The sequence below is a fragment of the Protopterus annectens genome, chromosome 2.part2 (genome assembly GCF_019279795.1).
Source record: "Protopterus annectens isolate FY-2018-M chromosome 2.part2, PAN1.0, whole genome shotgun sequence".
In the NCBI taxonomy this organism is placed as follows: domain Eukaryota; kingdom Metazoa; phylum Chordata; order Ceratodontiformes; family Protopteridae; genus Protopterus; species Protopterus annectens.
Genome location: NC_056730.1, coordinates 1,093,976,251 through 1,093,990,591, shown reverse-complemented (window position 1 = coordinate 1,093,990,591; position 14,341 = coordinate 1,093,976,251). Strand labels below are relative to the sequence as shown.

General features: G+C 40.6%; 1 protein-coding gene across 5 annotated transcripts in view; it reads left to right on the top strand.

Annotated features, from left to right (window-relative positions):
• The window catches only part of SEMA4D (semaphorin 4D), a 1,587,330-nt gene that overhangs the window by 808,460 nt on the left and 764,529 nt on the right, over positions 1-14,341 (top strand). For all 5 annotated transcript variants that reach the window (XM_044064318.1, XM_044064319.1, XM_044064317.1 and 2 more), the window contains exon 9: positions 774-949. In XM_044064318.1, the coding sequence (XP_043920253.1) occupies positions 774-949 (176 nt within the window). The remainder of the gene's footprint in view (positions 1-773; positions 950-14,341) is intronic.

Below are 14,341 nucleotides of genomic sequence, written 5' to 3'. Positions count from 1 at the left end.
GAATAGTAGTCAGGTATGACCACACCCTCCTCCCAGGGTAGATGAGCCATGGCCGCTCATTTCCCATCTCCCCTCTACAGCTTTTCCAGTACCAAAGACACTACTCAGGTCATTTGTGCTTTAGAGCTTTAACCTTCTATGCCATAGCGAGGGGACATTGCTATGTATCATTACTGGTACTGTATTTTAACATTTGTTTGTAGGTTCTGGATGTATTTACATCTGACATTTTTGCACCACTTTGGAGTCATGAAATGCTTTAAACTCATCTGCCACTTCTGAAGTGCACATATCTTATTGTGAGCTGCTCTTACAGAAAATTGTACACTATAAATTAGTAAACTGAAATGAGCCAAGACTGGCTTATTAATAGTTCTTCAGTTGTCAGTCATCTGGGATTGCCTTGCATTTACACCAGATACCTGCATCTGTATCATTAATTATAGCAAATTCTGAGGGATAAAGTTCAAAATGTTCACTGAGTCCCTTTTGCGAAACATCTCATACTATTTTACAGTGTTATCAAACTTATTAACCTAAAAAAGCCAAACTGATTCAAACTTTTTTGCTAAAAGGTAGTTATTGCAGATCTCTTCATCTGAAGTAATGCATTCATGATAGATTTTTATGTAATACTTACTACATGGACATTGCAATAGCTCAATGGGTTATTAAGATCAGTACCTTCATCTCTGAGAGTAAACTTTGATTAGCCATTTTAACAGTACTCTTTCTAAATGCCCAAAATCTTACTGATGCATATTTTTCCCTAGGGTGACCAAGGAGGACAAAGAACATTGCAGAAGAAATGGACTTCCTTTTTGAAAGCAAAACTAGCTTGTTTCTCACCAGAACTTAACTTTGTTTTCAACGTTGTTCATGATGTTTTTATTCTTAAAACCCCAAGTTGGAAGGATACAGTCTTTTATGGTGTCTTCACATCTCAGCTGTAAGTGTCATTAGTTCTTTTATTCAAACAGTGTAATAATGTGCCATAGACAAGATCAGATGTTGAAGTTTTGTGGAAATTTGGAAGTGTGCATGCAGTGAATCTTTCTGTATAACCAGTAACTCAGATATGGCTAGCATCTTTGGCCCAGAGCTTACAGGTGGAAGTTGGGATTGAACAGCTACGGGCAAGCTAACATAGGGGGATAGCTAGACTCATAACAGGATCACCCCATTCTTATTGTGACCAGATAGCCTAACACTTCTAGGAGAAGCTGTGTAGATAGGCTCACTTGACTTATTATAATCATGAGCATATGTTAGATTCTGCGTTGTGTTGGGCCTAAAGACATTCTAAAGCAGCAGTATAATGTCTCAGCCCACTTGAGATATAATGGCCTTAGTCACTGAATCACCAGCACGTGCCCTCCTTGGGTGCTCCTAGTTGAGAAACCATTGCAGTAGTATTCTCATCTAGGTAAAGGTGATCTCATTGGGTATTGCAGGATGTAACAGCCTAGCATTTGAAAGAATGAATGAATAAATCAGTATGTGGTTCAGCAGTGGGTCTGATGTCAGTAGGGGTGTCAGAGGGACAAAAAGCAACAATAGGTACTCAGGGGATATGCATTTATTTGTTTATGTATGCCATTTTATTTATTTTGCATTGAAAAAAATATAGTGTTTTGTATGGTAATCATTTGAAATCTTGCCAAGTCCCAAGATGTGGAGAACAAATAGCTGAAAGTCTGACCTACATATGCTAAGTCTAATACTGACGTTTATCAGATTATTCCATTTTCTCTGCAGTAAAATTGTCTCAGAGTTGGTATGTATTACTTTGGGGATATGGTGGGGGGCTTGCCTGTCATGTTGGGGGAGGGTTCAGGGGTGGGCCTGCTGCCCTACAAAAAAAAACAAATTTAAAGAAGAGCGATGTTTGATAGTGCATTTTCGACCGCTTTTTCTTGTGAGATTTCAATAGGGAGCTGTTTTATATGCATTAAAAGAGTGTAATTTTTTGTGTACAAGGTATTGTTCATGTCATTGCGACACTTCAGTAACTGAATTATCAACTTTTATTTGAAACGAAAGATAGAGACCACCCAGTTTAAGACCAAGACAAATTTTGTGTTCCTGGTCAAGTGAGCTGACAGTTTCAGTTGTTATATCCTGTGCTGTAAACTTACAATTAATAGTATTGTAGATTTCTAGACAAAGTTCTGATAGATGACCATTTGAAATTAATCACTTACTAAATTACTTGTTATACTGTCAGAATTTGTGATACCATAAACTTGACAGTCACATCCCTTAATGTTAGCACTGATTCATTCTGGAAGATAACATAAATGATCTTACTTCATTCAGCAAGCCCTAGATGACAGATGCTCATCGTGTTTCACTGTTGCAGTCATTACAGTTGGGTTATCCTGCTGGCAGGCTACCCGCAGTCGGCCTGAGTTCCAAAGTCTAGGTCCGGCGTCGGTTGCTGTTGTTTCTTCCCTGACGTCAGTGCTCCAGGGGTATAAAAGATGCAGCCAATGCCATTTTCTTCAGTCTTTCTTGCCGCGCGGTGCCCGAAGCAAAAGCAGTTCGTAAGTGCCGGTCTGCCGACTCCTGAAGTTTTTCACATTCGAATTTCAGATCCAAAGTCTTCATTAAAGCTAAGTACCCCGTTGGGGAAACTTTTTTCTTGCTCCAGACCGATGTCAGAAAAAGTTAATAACTGTATTTCTTGTGGGAAGCAAATACCTCATAAGTATGTTCATTCTTATTGTATTCCTTGCCTAGACCCTGACCATAACATTGCTAGTTGTCGGTTTTGTGCTAGATTTAACCAACGCACTATTAAGCGTCGGTACGATTTTGCATTCCATTACTTTGCAGAAGATTTAATTATATAATGCCGTCAGATCAGCTGACTACCGGAGTTTACACAAAATGAAAAGAAAAAGAAAAGGACAGGCATCCGAGATCCAAAACCGAGGATGAGGCTTCTTCTAGGCTTGTCGCTGGTTCTCAGTGAGGCACTTTCGCAGCCCCTGACTCCCGCTACCTCAGAGCCACAGGCCGCTTACGACTCCCATGTGGAGCCGACTGGGCCTCTGGAAACTCAAGGTATTGGACACTAGGTAACTATTCCCTCAGATGGGTCCGGAGCCGCTGAGCAGGTATCGGCTTCTGAGGGTGTTCTCAGGCGTACACAGTTACATGTGAAACCTACTTCAGCTACAAAGACTAAAGCAGCTCTAAAGACAAAGAAACAAGTACAGCATTCACCTGGACAGGCCTCCATGCTTAAAAAACAGATGCTTAAAACGGCCGAAGACCTTATTACTTTGATCAGGGGTTCCCATCCCCCTCCTGAAAAGAGGCCTAGGCAAGAGTTAGAATATGAATCTTCAGACCAGGTTTCCATTTCCTCTGATTCCTCCTCTGAACAGGATTACTCTTTTCCTCCCTATGAGGATTCGGATGCTGAAGAATCTATCCCTTCAGCCTCTCCTCCTTAGGATTATTCATTTGGGGAAACACTGCATACTATGAGGGAGCATTTCCACTGGGAGAGTCAAGACTACTCAGAATCCAAGAAAAGGCTCAGAGACTTCCTTTTATTGCCCCAGTACAGGCCCTTTGCTATCCCACCTGTTTTAGACATTGTAGATGATGTTTTTTCAGAGTCCAGTCTTTCTCCAGACTCTTTACCACCAGCCCCTGTTAAGCCAGACAGATACTATAGGGTTCCTGATTCACATAAATTTCTCTATAAGAACCCTGCAGCTGACCCAGAAACCATCTCTCAGGGTCCCAAAGGGGTCAAGGCTTCTACTGCAAAAAACCCTATCCCCTCTGATAGGGATTCTAGGGCCCTAGGCAGATGGGGCAAAAAGATTTATACCTCTGTTACCTTTGCTGTAAGAGCCTTAAATTGCCAATTTCATATGCTTAAGTATCATGCAATATCTTATGTCTTTGCTTAAACAGAAAATGTCAGCAAATACAGAATGTGCAGACAATAAAGAAATGCAGGATTTATTGCATGCAGCTGAACAAGTTGGAAAGCATACTTTGCAATGTGGTTTTGATTCTCTTGAGGCCTCCTGCACGGCCGCTGTTGCAGGTTCGGTCATTAGGAGGCATGCTTGGTTAAAAGAACAAAATTTGCCAGATCATGTTAAAGCAAAACTATTAGACGCTCCTTTACAGCATGTTACTTTGTTTGGCGCTAAAGCAGAAGAGGTGTTGAAGAAAATGGAGGACAAAGCTAAATCTATGCAAACAGTCATGGATTTCTTGCAGGTACAGCCTCCCAGATTTAGCAGGAACTGGCCTACAAAAAATTGGTCCTATCCAGTGTCAGACAGACCACAAAGGGGCAGATACAGACACCCCAGAGGCAGATCACAGCCCCAAGGCTCATACAGGCCTAAACAATGGGGTGCTTCTACCTCCAAGAGCGGAGAGGAAAAATCACAGCCATACAGGTAACAGTTTCAATGACTTTCTACTTCCAGCACCAAGCACTTATCTTTTGGCAGCCTCTTTGGGGGGAAAACTAGCACTTTTTTCACAAAATTGGCACATGATCAGCCAGGACAAATGGGTTCTAAATATAATTTCACAAGGCTACAGGTTCCACTTTCACACCCTCCCAAGGCAAAACGGTATGCCAGATCTGCCACGCAATCAATGGACAGAGGCACAAAAACAAATTTCATCCCTCATTGACATGAGGGCCATTCAACAAGTACCAGAGCAAGAGCAGGGACAAGGATTCTATTCAAGACTGTTCTTGGTACCCAGAAAAGACAAAGCCTGGAGACCAATACTGGACCTATCTATTCTAAACACATATCTGGATATTCCAAAATTCAAAATGTTGACTCTGCAGCAGCTTCTGCCCATGTTGGGCAAGAAGGCTTGGATTGTGACTTTAGATCTAAAAGAGGCATACCTGCATGTCCCAATCAGACAAACATGCAGAAGATACCTCAGATTCAAAGCTGGCTCAATGCACTACCAATTCTCTGCATTGCCCTTTGGCTTATCTACTGTGCCCAGGGTCTTCACAAAGTGCCTGGCACCAGTAATTGCATTTTTCAGACAAAGAGGAATACAAATATATCCTTACTTGGATGACTGCCTTATTCATGCGGAGAACAAGGACATTCTACTACAGCATCTGGTGTTTGTAAAACGATTACTGACAACTCTAGGGTACACAGTAAACGAAAAGAAATCAAAACTCGTACCCTCTCAAGAGATAATATTCCTGGGTGCAAGCTTAAATACAACTGCCCAGATGTCTTATCTCACGCCAGGCAAACACAGACAACTGGCTACTTATTTCAAAATGTTGGCAACAAAGACCCAGTTATCTGCAAGAAAAATTCTGCAGGCCTTGGGTTTCATGGCATCCTGCATTCTACTAATTCCATATGCAAGACTGCATATGAGGAAACTTCAGTGGTATCTAAAAAGTGTTTGGACTCAACATTGCCACAGCCTGGAAGCAATAATTACCCTCATTCCCTGCCTGCAACAGGAGTTTCGTTGGTGGGCAAAAGCCTGTCACCACAACACAGGACAGCCATTCTCCTTACCCACAGCCAGGCAGACATTGACAACAGATGCATCAGATTACGCCTGGGGTGGCCCATATGGCAAGAGGATGTATTCAGGGCACATGGTCCGCAAGTCAGATGCATCTACATATCAATCAGAAAGAGATGCTAGCTGTACAGAATGCCCTGGCAGCCTTCAAGGATCTACTTCATCCAGAACAACTACTAATAAAGATGGACAATACTACAGTCATGTGGTACTTAAACAAGCAGGGAGGCATACATTCCTACCCCCTCTGCAGACAAGCAATGAACTTATGGGACACAACATTGGCTTATCAAGTTCACCTGCAAGCACAATTCCTGCCAGGAAAAACAAATACTCTGGCAGACAAACTAAGCAGAAACCTGATGGATCCCCACGAATGGAAACTGGATCCACAAGTCTTCAGCATGATAATAAGGAAATGGGGATGCCCAGACATCTATTTGCCTCCCCTCACAACTGCCAATTGCAGAGATTTTGCACAAGGATTTATCACAAGCAAGCATGGAAAGTGGATGCTCTATCCTTCAGCTGGAAAAATCTAACAGTATATGCCTTTCCCCCACTGCCTCTCCTTCCCAGGGTACTCCTAAAGGTCAGACAAGAGAAGCCAAAAATGATACTGATTGCTCCAGAGTGGCCACGCCAGCACTGGTACCCAGTTCTGAAGAGCTTGTCTCAAGTTCCAGCATGGATACTGCCTCAAATTTCTCACTTGCTGACCCAACAGAACAGTCAGATCCTGCACAGCCAACTTAGGACCTTAAATCTAGCAGCATGGCGGATAATGTAGACATTCAGAACCACTCATCTTTCAAAAGCTGTTATGGATGTTATCTTGGAGGCCAGGAGGCCCAGTACCAGAAAATCTTATGCAGAAAAATGGAAGAGATTCTCTGCTTGGAACCAGGAACAAGGCATAGACACGTGTGTACCAAATATCCCTCAGATTTTACAATACCTAACTGAGATGCTAAACAAAGGCCTTACTTTCTCATCTATTAAGATTCATGCGTCTGCCATTTCAGCCCATTACAATATGGAATCACCTATCCTTTCTCATCCTTTAATAAGGCAGTACCTCAGAGGAGCCAAAAACATTAGGCCTCCAAGGAGAGCACCAATTCTGGCCTGGGCTCTCAATTATGTTTTGGAAAAACTCACACTGCCTCCTTTCGAGCCAGCATCAACAGCAGATATAAAATTCTTATCCTGGAAAACAGCTCTGCTCCTAGCAATAACCTCTGCAAGGCGAGTCTCAGAGTTACAAGCACTCATGGCTGTGGAACCTTTCATCATTTTTCATCCAGACAGGGTTTATCTGAGGACAAACCCTACATTTATGCCTAAGGTGGTGTCCAGTGTGGCCCTCATCCAAACCATTCACTTGCCAACCTTTTATCCTAATCCACAGAACAAGGGTGAGAAAATTCTGTATTCTTTGGACATACACAGTCAGCTAAGATTCTACTTGGACAGAACTAAAGCTTTCAGAAAGACTGAGCAACTTTTAGTGTCTTATGCAGGTTCACAAGGAAAGGCTATCTCAAAACAGACTATTTCTAAATGGATAGGCCATTGCATCCGTTTCTGCTATTTTCAACATGGCAAATCAGAGCCTAAGGACATTAGACCTCATTCCACCAGAGCAACAGCCACTTCAGCAACCTTCCTCAGAGGAGTACCAACCAAAGATATCTTAGAGGCTGCAACTTGGAGTTCAGTGCACACCTTCACAAAGCACTACCACTTACCTCTTTACTCTAAGTCCAGAGCAGGCTTTACCACTGCAGTTCTGCAGGGCCTCATAGCCTCTCCTAATCCTATTTAGCCCACCCACCCTACCTCAGCTTTGGGATTCAATCCAAGAGTAATGACTGCAACAGTGAAACACGATGAACATAGTACAGTTGTGTACCTACCATAAATGTTGCAGTCCAGGTTACCCACCCACCACCCCCCTTTTCTTTGGCTTATCTGCACTTCTCTATCCTATACAGCCTATTTGGTGTATTTGCTTGTAAATGAAGGACATGTTATTTTTGTGCATGTATTTTTATTGGTATATCCTTTCAGCCTTCCAATTTAGGGGCACCTGACATCTGGGGCAAGAAAAGCTGAAGAAAATGGCGTCGGTTGCATATTTTATACCCCTGGCGCACTGATGCTGACGCCGGACCTAGACTTTGGAATTCTGGCCAACTGTGGGTAGCCTGCCAACAGGATAACCCAAGAGTGATGACTGCAACAGTGAATACACTCGAACATCTACATTTATGGTAGGTACACAAAGTTCATGCATGCTTATTAGCATAATTTAGCCTACCATTTTAGGGGCACCTAACATCTGGGGCAAGAAAAACTGAAGAAAATGGAGTCGGCTGCATCTTTTATACCCCTGGCGCACTGACGTCAGGGAAGAGGCGACAGCAACCGACGCCGGACCTAGACTTTGGAACTCAGGCCGACTGCGGGTAGCCTGCCAGCAGGATAACCCCATTGTAATTACTGCAACAGTGAATACACTCGAATATCTACATTTATGGTAGGTACACAACTGTACTTGTCTAATGAATCATATTTTAAATGCATTGTTGTACAGTCAGAATTAATATTATTTTAGAGTTACGTTCATAATCATTAGTTTTTTTTTTCCATCCTGACATGGTGCAGAGGTTTTCCAGTAACATTAGAAAAGGAATACACATTTTGAACTACAGTAACAGAGGAACAAAAATGAAAAATGAGAGATATAGTCATTGTGCCCCCAGTGTATGTAATTCAGTAACAGAACACTGGAATGGTTTATTTGTTTGTTTATTGCCATTTGATAATGGAGTAAGTAGGCTGATCTACTGACCCTTTTCAGCCACAACCTAGGCTGTTGGGGAGCAGCAAATAAGAACAAGATAGCAACATAAAATTTGTCAAGCACTGTATAACAGAATTCACAGCAGTTATGAGTAGAACAATAGCACTATTGAGAGACATTATTAACATCTTGTATAGTAACAATAACAGTGGTTGTGAAAACCATACCCTAGGGCAATATTTATATTATTTACAACAGTTGTTATATTTGTTTGATTTAAATACATTAGGTGGTTATTTACATTATTCATAACAGGATTTACATTCAGTTCACTTGAGATTAATTTGATTGTAGTGGTAAAGATAGCAGTTATTGGTTCTTAACATTGGTATGTCACAGTACACATTACCCACATCTTGGAAACAATTACAGTCAGCTTCACTGTTAAGATGCTCTTTCACTTTGGGTTTGAATGTCACCTGAGAATTTTGAATTCTTACCCCTGAGGGGAAGTGATTCCAGGTGTGGTCATTTTTTTGTGAAAGCTTTTCCCCCATAATAGTACCAAATATTGGTCTAATGAGGAGCAACCTCTCTTTGTGGTTGTTTTATTTATTTTGTTTAAGTTTTGGTTACTGGTATAGAGCACTGATCACAGTATGACCAATTGCAAGCTCAGCGTGAGTTACAGCAAAAATTTAACAACTTGACCAACACTGGAACACAAAGGTAATACAAATTAGTGACAAGAAAGAGAGATACTATGTACAAACTTAGTAGAGTAGATAGGGTGGGGCAAAGGGGGCAACCTCTCCAGGTGCAAAATATTGGGGGTCACGACTCACTGATCCTAATCATTCTTTAATGCATACCAGGTTTTAAAAGCTGATCTTACATTTGTGGTCAAACCCAAGTGCTGTAGCGCTCTGTTTGTGGTCTAAACTGCAGCAGTTTGCTACAGTTTAAAAGTAAAAAATATTTTTTTATCTGAAACCTGAGCATTATAGCACTTCATGTGGGTATAAAGTGGCCAGATTTTGTAACAAGCAGTTTGCTACCATTTAAAAGAGACATTTTTTTTAATTGAGTATTGTCTGTAGTTTTGCAGAAGTCCTTTTTTTTTCCTTATTTCTTTTGAAGAGCTGAGGTAGGGTGGGGAGCTAGTCCTTAGTACTGGCACAGGACGCTGGTTGAGAGAGTTATACTTCTGCATTTTACAGGTTAAAAAGTGGAGTCAGTGCAATAGCAAGAAGGTGGGGTGAAGCAAATTTAGTCTTGGAAATTGTAGTGGGGGTTAACACAAAGTGTTTATAGGAGAAAGCAAGAGACAAGTAATGATAAAGTCCAAGGAGACTGAGGGATGTGTCAGTGAGGAAGGAGAAAGAGAAGCTATTCACATATTTACAGGAAGCAAAAGCATGGTGATGACCAATAGAGTAGTGGTGTAAAATCGGGTGACATGGGGTAATTTGCCTGTCTCTGAGTATGTAAATTTGACCTTTAACAAAAAGCTTGGATTTTAGTTGAAGACAATGGCTAAGTTTTTAGGATTTTATATACAAGGGTACTAAATATAATTAATGCTTTGTTTTGTATTTAGAGCCAGTGGACTAAAGTGCAGTGATGTGTGTAATGATTAGTTAAGACTGCAAAGTGACATATTTTCTTTTTTACCACTTGTAGATTTTAGGTGTGAGTACTAGCATGGAGGTTCGGAAGAGGTAGTGTGTATTCAAGTTTCAGAATGAGTACATTTATGACTTGGAATTCTAGTACCTTTGGAGATAAGTGGTATGTTATCCTGCTGGAAAGTTTTAATTAACCTAGTACTTTGTTTACAGTGTAGTCACTGTGGTCAGCAGAAAGAGATTGAGGGGTTGAATAGGATATCCAGGTGTTTCTGCATGGTCACATTTGGATTGACATTATTATATATGTACTTTACTGTTATTGGAGGAACATTAGCAGTTTTTGAGAGGTTCTAAACAGCATCAGGATTGAGTGCTCATTCATTGTTTGTCATCCAACTGCAGAAGGAAGAGAATCATTCCTGCATATTTTATTGTAGTCTGGAGGGTGACTGGTTGGACTCAATGAGTAGGAAGCCATCTGCATACATGATTATACCCAATTGGGGAAGATCATCAGTAAGATCATTTATGAATAGAGAGAAGAGTTACGAACCAAGAGTAGAACCTTGTGGTATTCCAATATTTAAGGCTGTTTTATTTAAAAGAGTGTTATTGCTGTATATATCTGAAAACTTCTGTTTTCAAGGTAGCTTTTAAACCATTGTACTGCGTTTGCACCAAAGTTAAGTTTAGAAAGTTTATTGAGACATAGAGTAGCTAACTGTTTTGAATACTGTGGTCATATCTTTGAATAAACCTCCTGTAAGGAAGCCATCATTCATGTTGTAGTAGATTTTGTTACTTATTGTGTAGAAACCAAGAAGTGTGCTAAACATTAAAGAGCCCATATTGCTGGTCACGTGGGAGATCATAGGCATTCATACCTGAAAAGATTTGCTTGTATAGAAGTTTTTCATATATTTTAATAAGTGGGGAAAGGTGAAATATGGGTCTGTAAACTTTGCAGTTCATGATTTGCGGACTTTTGACAGTGAGATTAAAGTGACATGATTAAAGGAAATGGGGAGCATTTTAGAAGTCAGTAAGAGGTTATAGATATGTGTCAAAGACCTGGATACTTATGTAGATAATTTTGTCTAACTCAATCGTCATGTTTCCACTATAATTAAGAAATGTTTCTCTTTGGCCCAGTTAATTTTTAAGGGTATATGTTCAAGACTCGAAGAAGTTATCCAGTCACTGTATTCTTCCCTTATGTGACCCTTCATTGAATGTAGTGCCTCCTTTGGTATGTGTAAATTGAAGCACATTGCTCAGTTAGAAACTTATCAAGAAAATGAAAGGCCTTTAATCTTGCAACTATCTCAGTAGAGTAGCACAACTCCCATAACCCTCAGTAGTTTACAGGTTGCTCTGAGGTGACCTGTCTTGCTTTTTTGAGCAATGAAAGACCCAATCCTGTTTGACCTCTTTCTTTGCAAAACCAATGACTCTATAGTCACACACACTAGGGGCTTTAATCTGCACCAAAAATAAAGTGGATTTGATAGACTGATACGTTCTTAACTCAACATATTCCCAGACTGTACAATAAGTTCAAGTCAAATGAAGTACTACTTTGACTACCGTTAAGGTTAGGCTTCATGATTGTATGGGTTGACACATTTACACCAGGATTGTCATGTACAGCCCTACTTGATTTAGGAGATAAGCACTATTAAGTGCTTGAAAAGAGAGGCACAAACTTGTAAGTGTGTCTGCTTAAAGATGTGTATGGCTGGGCATCTTATGATCCTCACGATCACTTGATTAGTATTGTTCCTTTGTTCTTTTGGGGGCAAAACATAGTTTAGAACTTTTTGCACATGAGCTTTTGATGTTTTAGACTGTTGACTTTCCATCTGGTTACAGTGCTGCAGTTTTCCATAGTCAAGGCTCATCTTTCGACTATTTCTGCATTTGGTTGTTACTTGTTTTTATTTTTCTTTCTTCATCGGAGATCTCCCTTAAGCCTTCCACTCCAACTTAAGATCTGAATTGTATCTTTTGGAAATTAAATGCTAACATTCCTTTGTTCCTTACTCAGAAAACAGTTTTCTCACTGGTTATCAAGTTTTTTGGAAGCTTTAGGTTTTTCATATGGATTTTCCAGTCCAGGATTAGGGAAGGTAATGAATAGCAAGTCATTAATGGCATTTTTTTAGAGTCACCAATTCTTCTTCCATATAAATAAGAAGATTGGTCTGCTGACTGAAAGTCCAAAGAGGGTAGGTTAGTTTGTTGCACTTACTATAACTCCAAATTTAAGGGTGTATTGTTTAACTCATTAATTCTTAAAGCATTAATCGTGCCATGTTCTGTTCTTAATCATGCTTGCAGTGCTGCTTGCACAGGCTCCTTTGTCTGATTCAAGCCAACAGCACTTGAAAGGCAGACAACACACAGTGATTTTGTTCTGCTATATCTTAATATTCAGTGCCATAGTTAAGCACATTAAAAGTGAGAAAATGACTGTAACTGCGTAAGAAATCCAAAAAGCTGACTTTCTTGATCAGTTAAAAAGATTTTTTCACATTAATTTGTTTTTCTATTTACTTTTATTTCTTAGCAGTTGCCATCAGTCTTCTGGTAGTCAAGAATGCGAGATTTAATTAACCGAGGAATTATTGAGTTAATGAGGCTGTAACCATCCCACAACCATCACCCCTATGGGTAACTCTTAGTGTTTATTGTGTAATTCACTTTTGCAGTAATGAATAATGGGAGCGTTTGACCCAAAAGGTTTGATAGCTGGCCTGACTTCCAGAACATTTCATCCTTACATTTTCAGATCTGGTGGATGCTTCCCAGCTGGGCAACAGGATGTTAGAAGTCAGCCTGTACTATCTTAATTTCTTTTTAATAAGCAGTTTACTCAAGATCAAATGCATTGCTATTTTACTGTCATGAGTGTATTGGTGGGGCCTAGCCTTCAGAGTTCAGATAAGAACACATTTGGGGAAAATTACTTGTCTGTTTTTGCTGTTCTTTATATGGTAGCCTGTTTAGCTTTTGAGTATCAGGACGGGTCTGTATCAGAACACCGAAAGTTCACATTTTCAAATGTTCCTACATCGACCCCTAATCAGTGAACGCTGAGAACATCGAACATTCAGAACAGCAAATTTTTCCTGTGGAAAAAATTTGCTGTTCCAAAATGCATACACACAACACAAGCACACCAAACAAACAGCATTCCATACACATACACCCAAAATCTTACAGCTAACCCTACACTAAACTGTACAAACACCACTAACTATCCACTTACCTTAACCCAAACCCTAACCCTAGGGTCCATCACTATTGCACACTCACCTCACCCACGCCCTAACCCTAACTCACCTAACCCTCACATCCACACAATCGCACACATACCTCCCTCACGCCCTAACCCTAACTCACCTAACCTACGCAAAAGAGCAACAACTCTTTGAGACTATTTAGCTCAAAAGAATTGAAATGTTTATCTTAGACTACCATGGAGACAGCCAAACACGCTGCTGACTTTATACTGAAATTGTAGTAGACCTTGGAAAAGTACCCTAGAGAGGAAAACATATTGGAAAGTCGATGACAGTTTATTGAGGTTAGAACCCCCTCATGTTTGAGGGCATTGGATTAGCTGAGACACCTCACATTTGCACGGTGCTGCTCTTTGCTCAGCGGCAGTTAGCAGAGCCCTGTGCCCTGTATAGATGCAAAAGCCTAGAAGCTCAGTTTTCCCTAAATAGCTGTCAGTGAAACCTTTCCAAGCTTTTTGCTGCTGTAGGAGCAACTCAGTTGCGGACTGAGCAGCATTGCCTTATTATCAACCTTAGCCTACACAAAGTATAGGTCCCTGTTGTGGTCTTTGTGCTGCCAGCACAGTCCTGTCAAATTAACCCATTCCCTTCACTAGTAAAACATACTGTAGGAGCTTGCTATCATGGATGGGCAGTTGCCCATCATCTGTGTGGCCAGTCTAATAGACATTGGCATCCTTAGGCAATGTAGCAGTTGTTCTGTGTATACTGACAACCACTTACTCTTGAAACAAGCAAGTACTTTATGTGAGAGGTGTAGTTACACTATGAAATTGGAAGGAAGACTCTCACATAAGGACAAATCAAATGCTGAACAGGTTGTCAGCACACATTTACTTCCCACACTAAGTAAGGGTATGACACATAAATCCACATATGCAGATGTATTCACTAGTAACTTACCAAAGGATCAGAGGCCTCCCAAACGGAAACCACTTACATACTTAATGCAGAAAACCACAACACATAACACACATACACATCAGTGTCTCAACAAATAAGCCCTTAAGCTTTTAACACCACAAAACTAA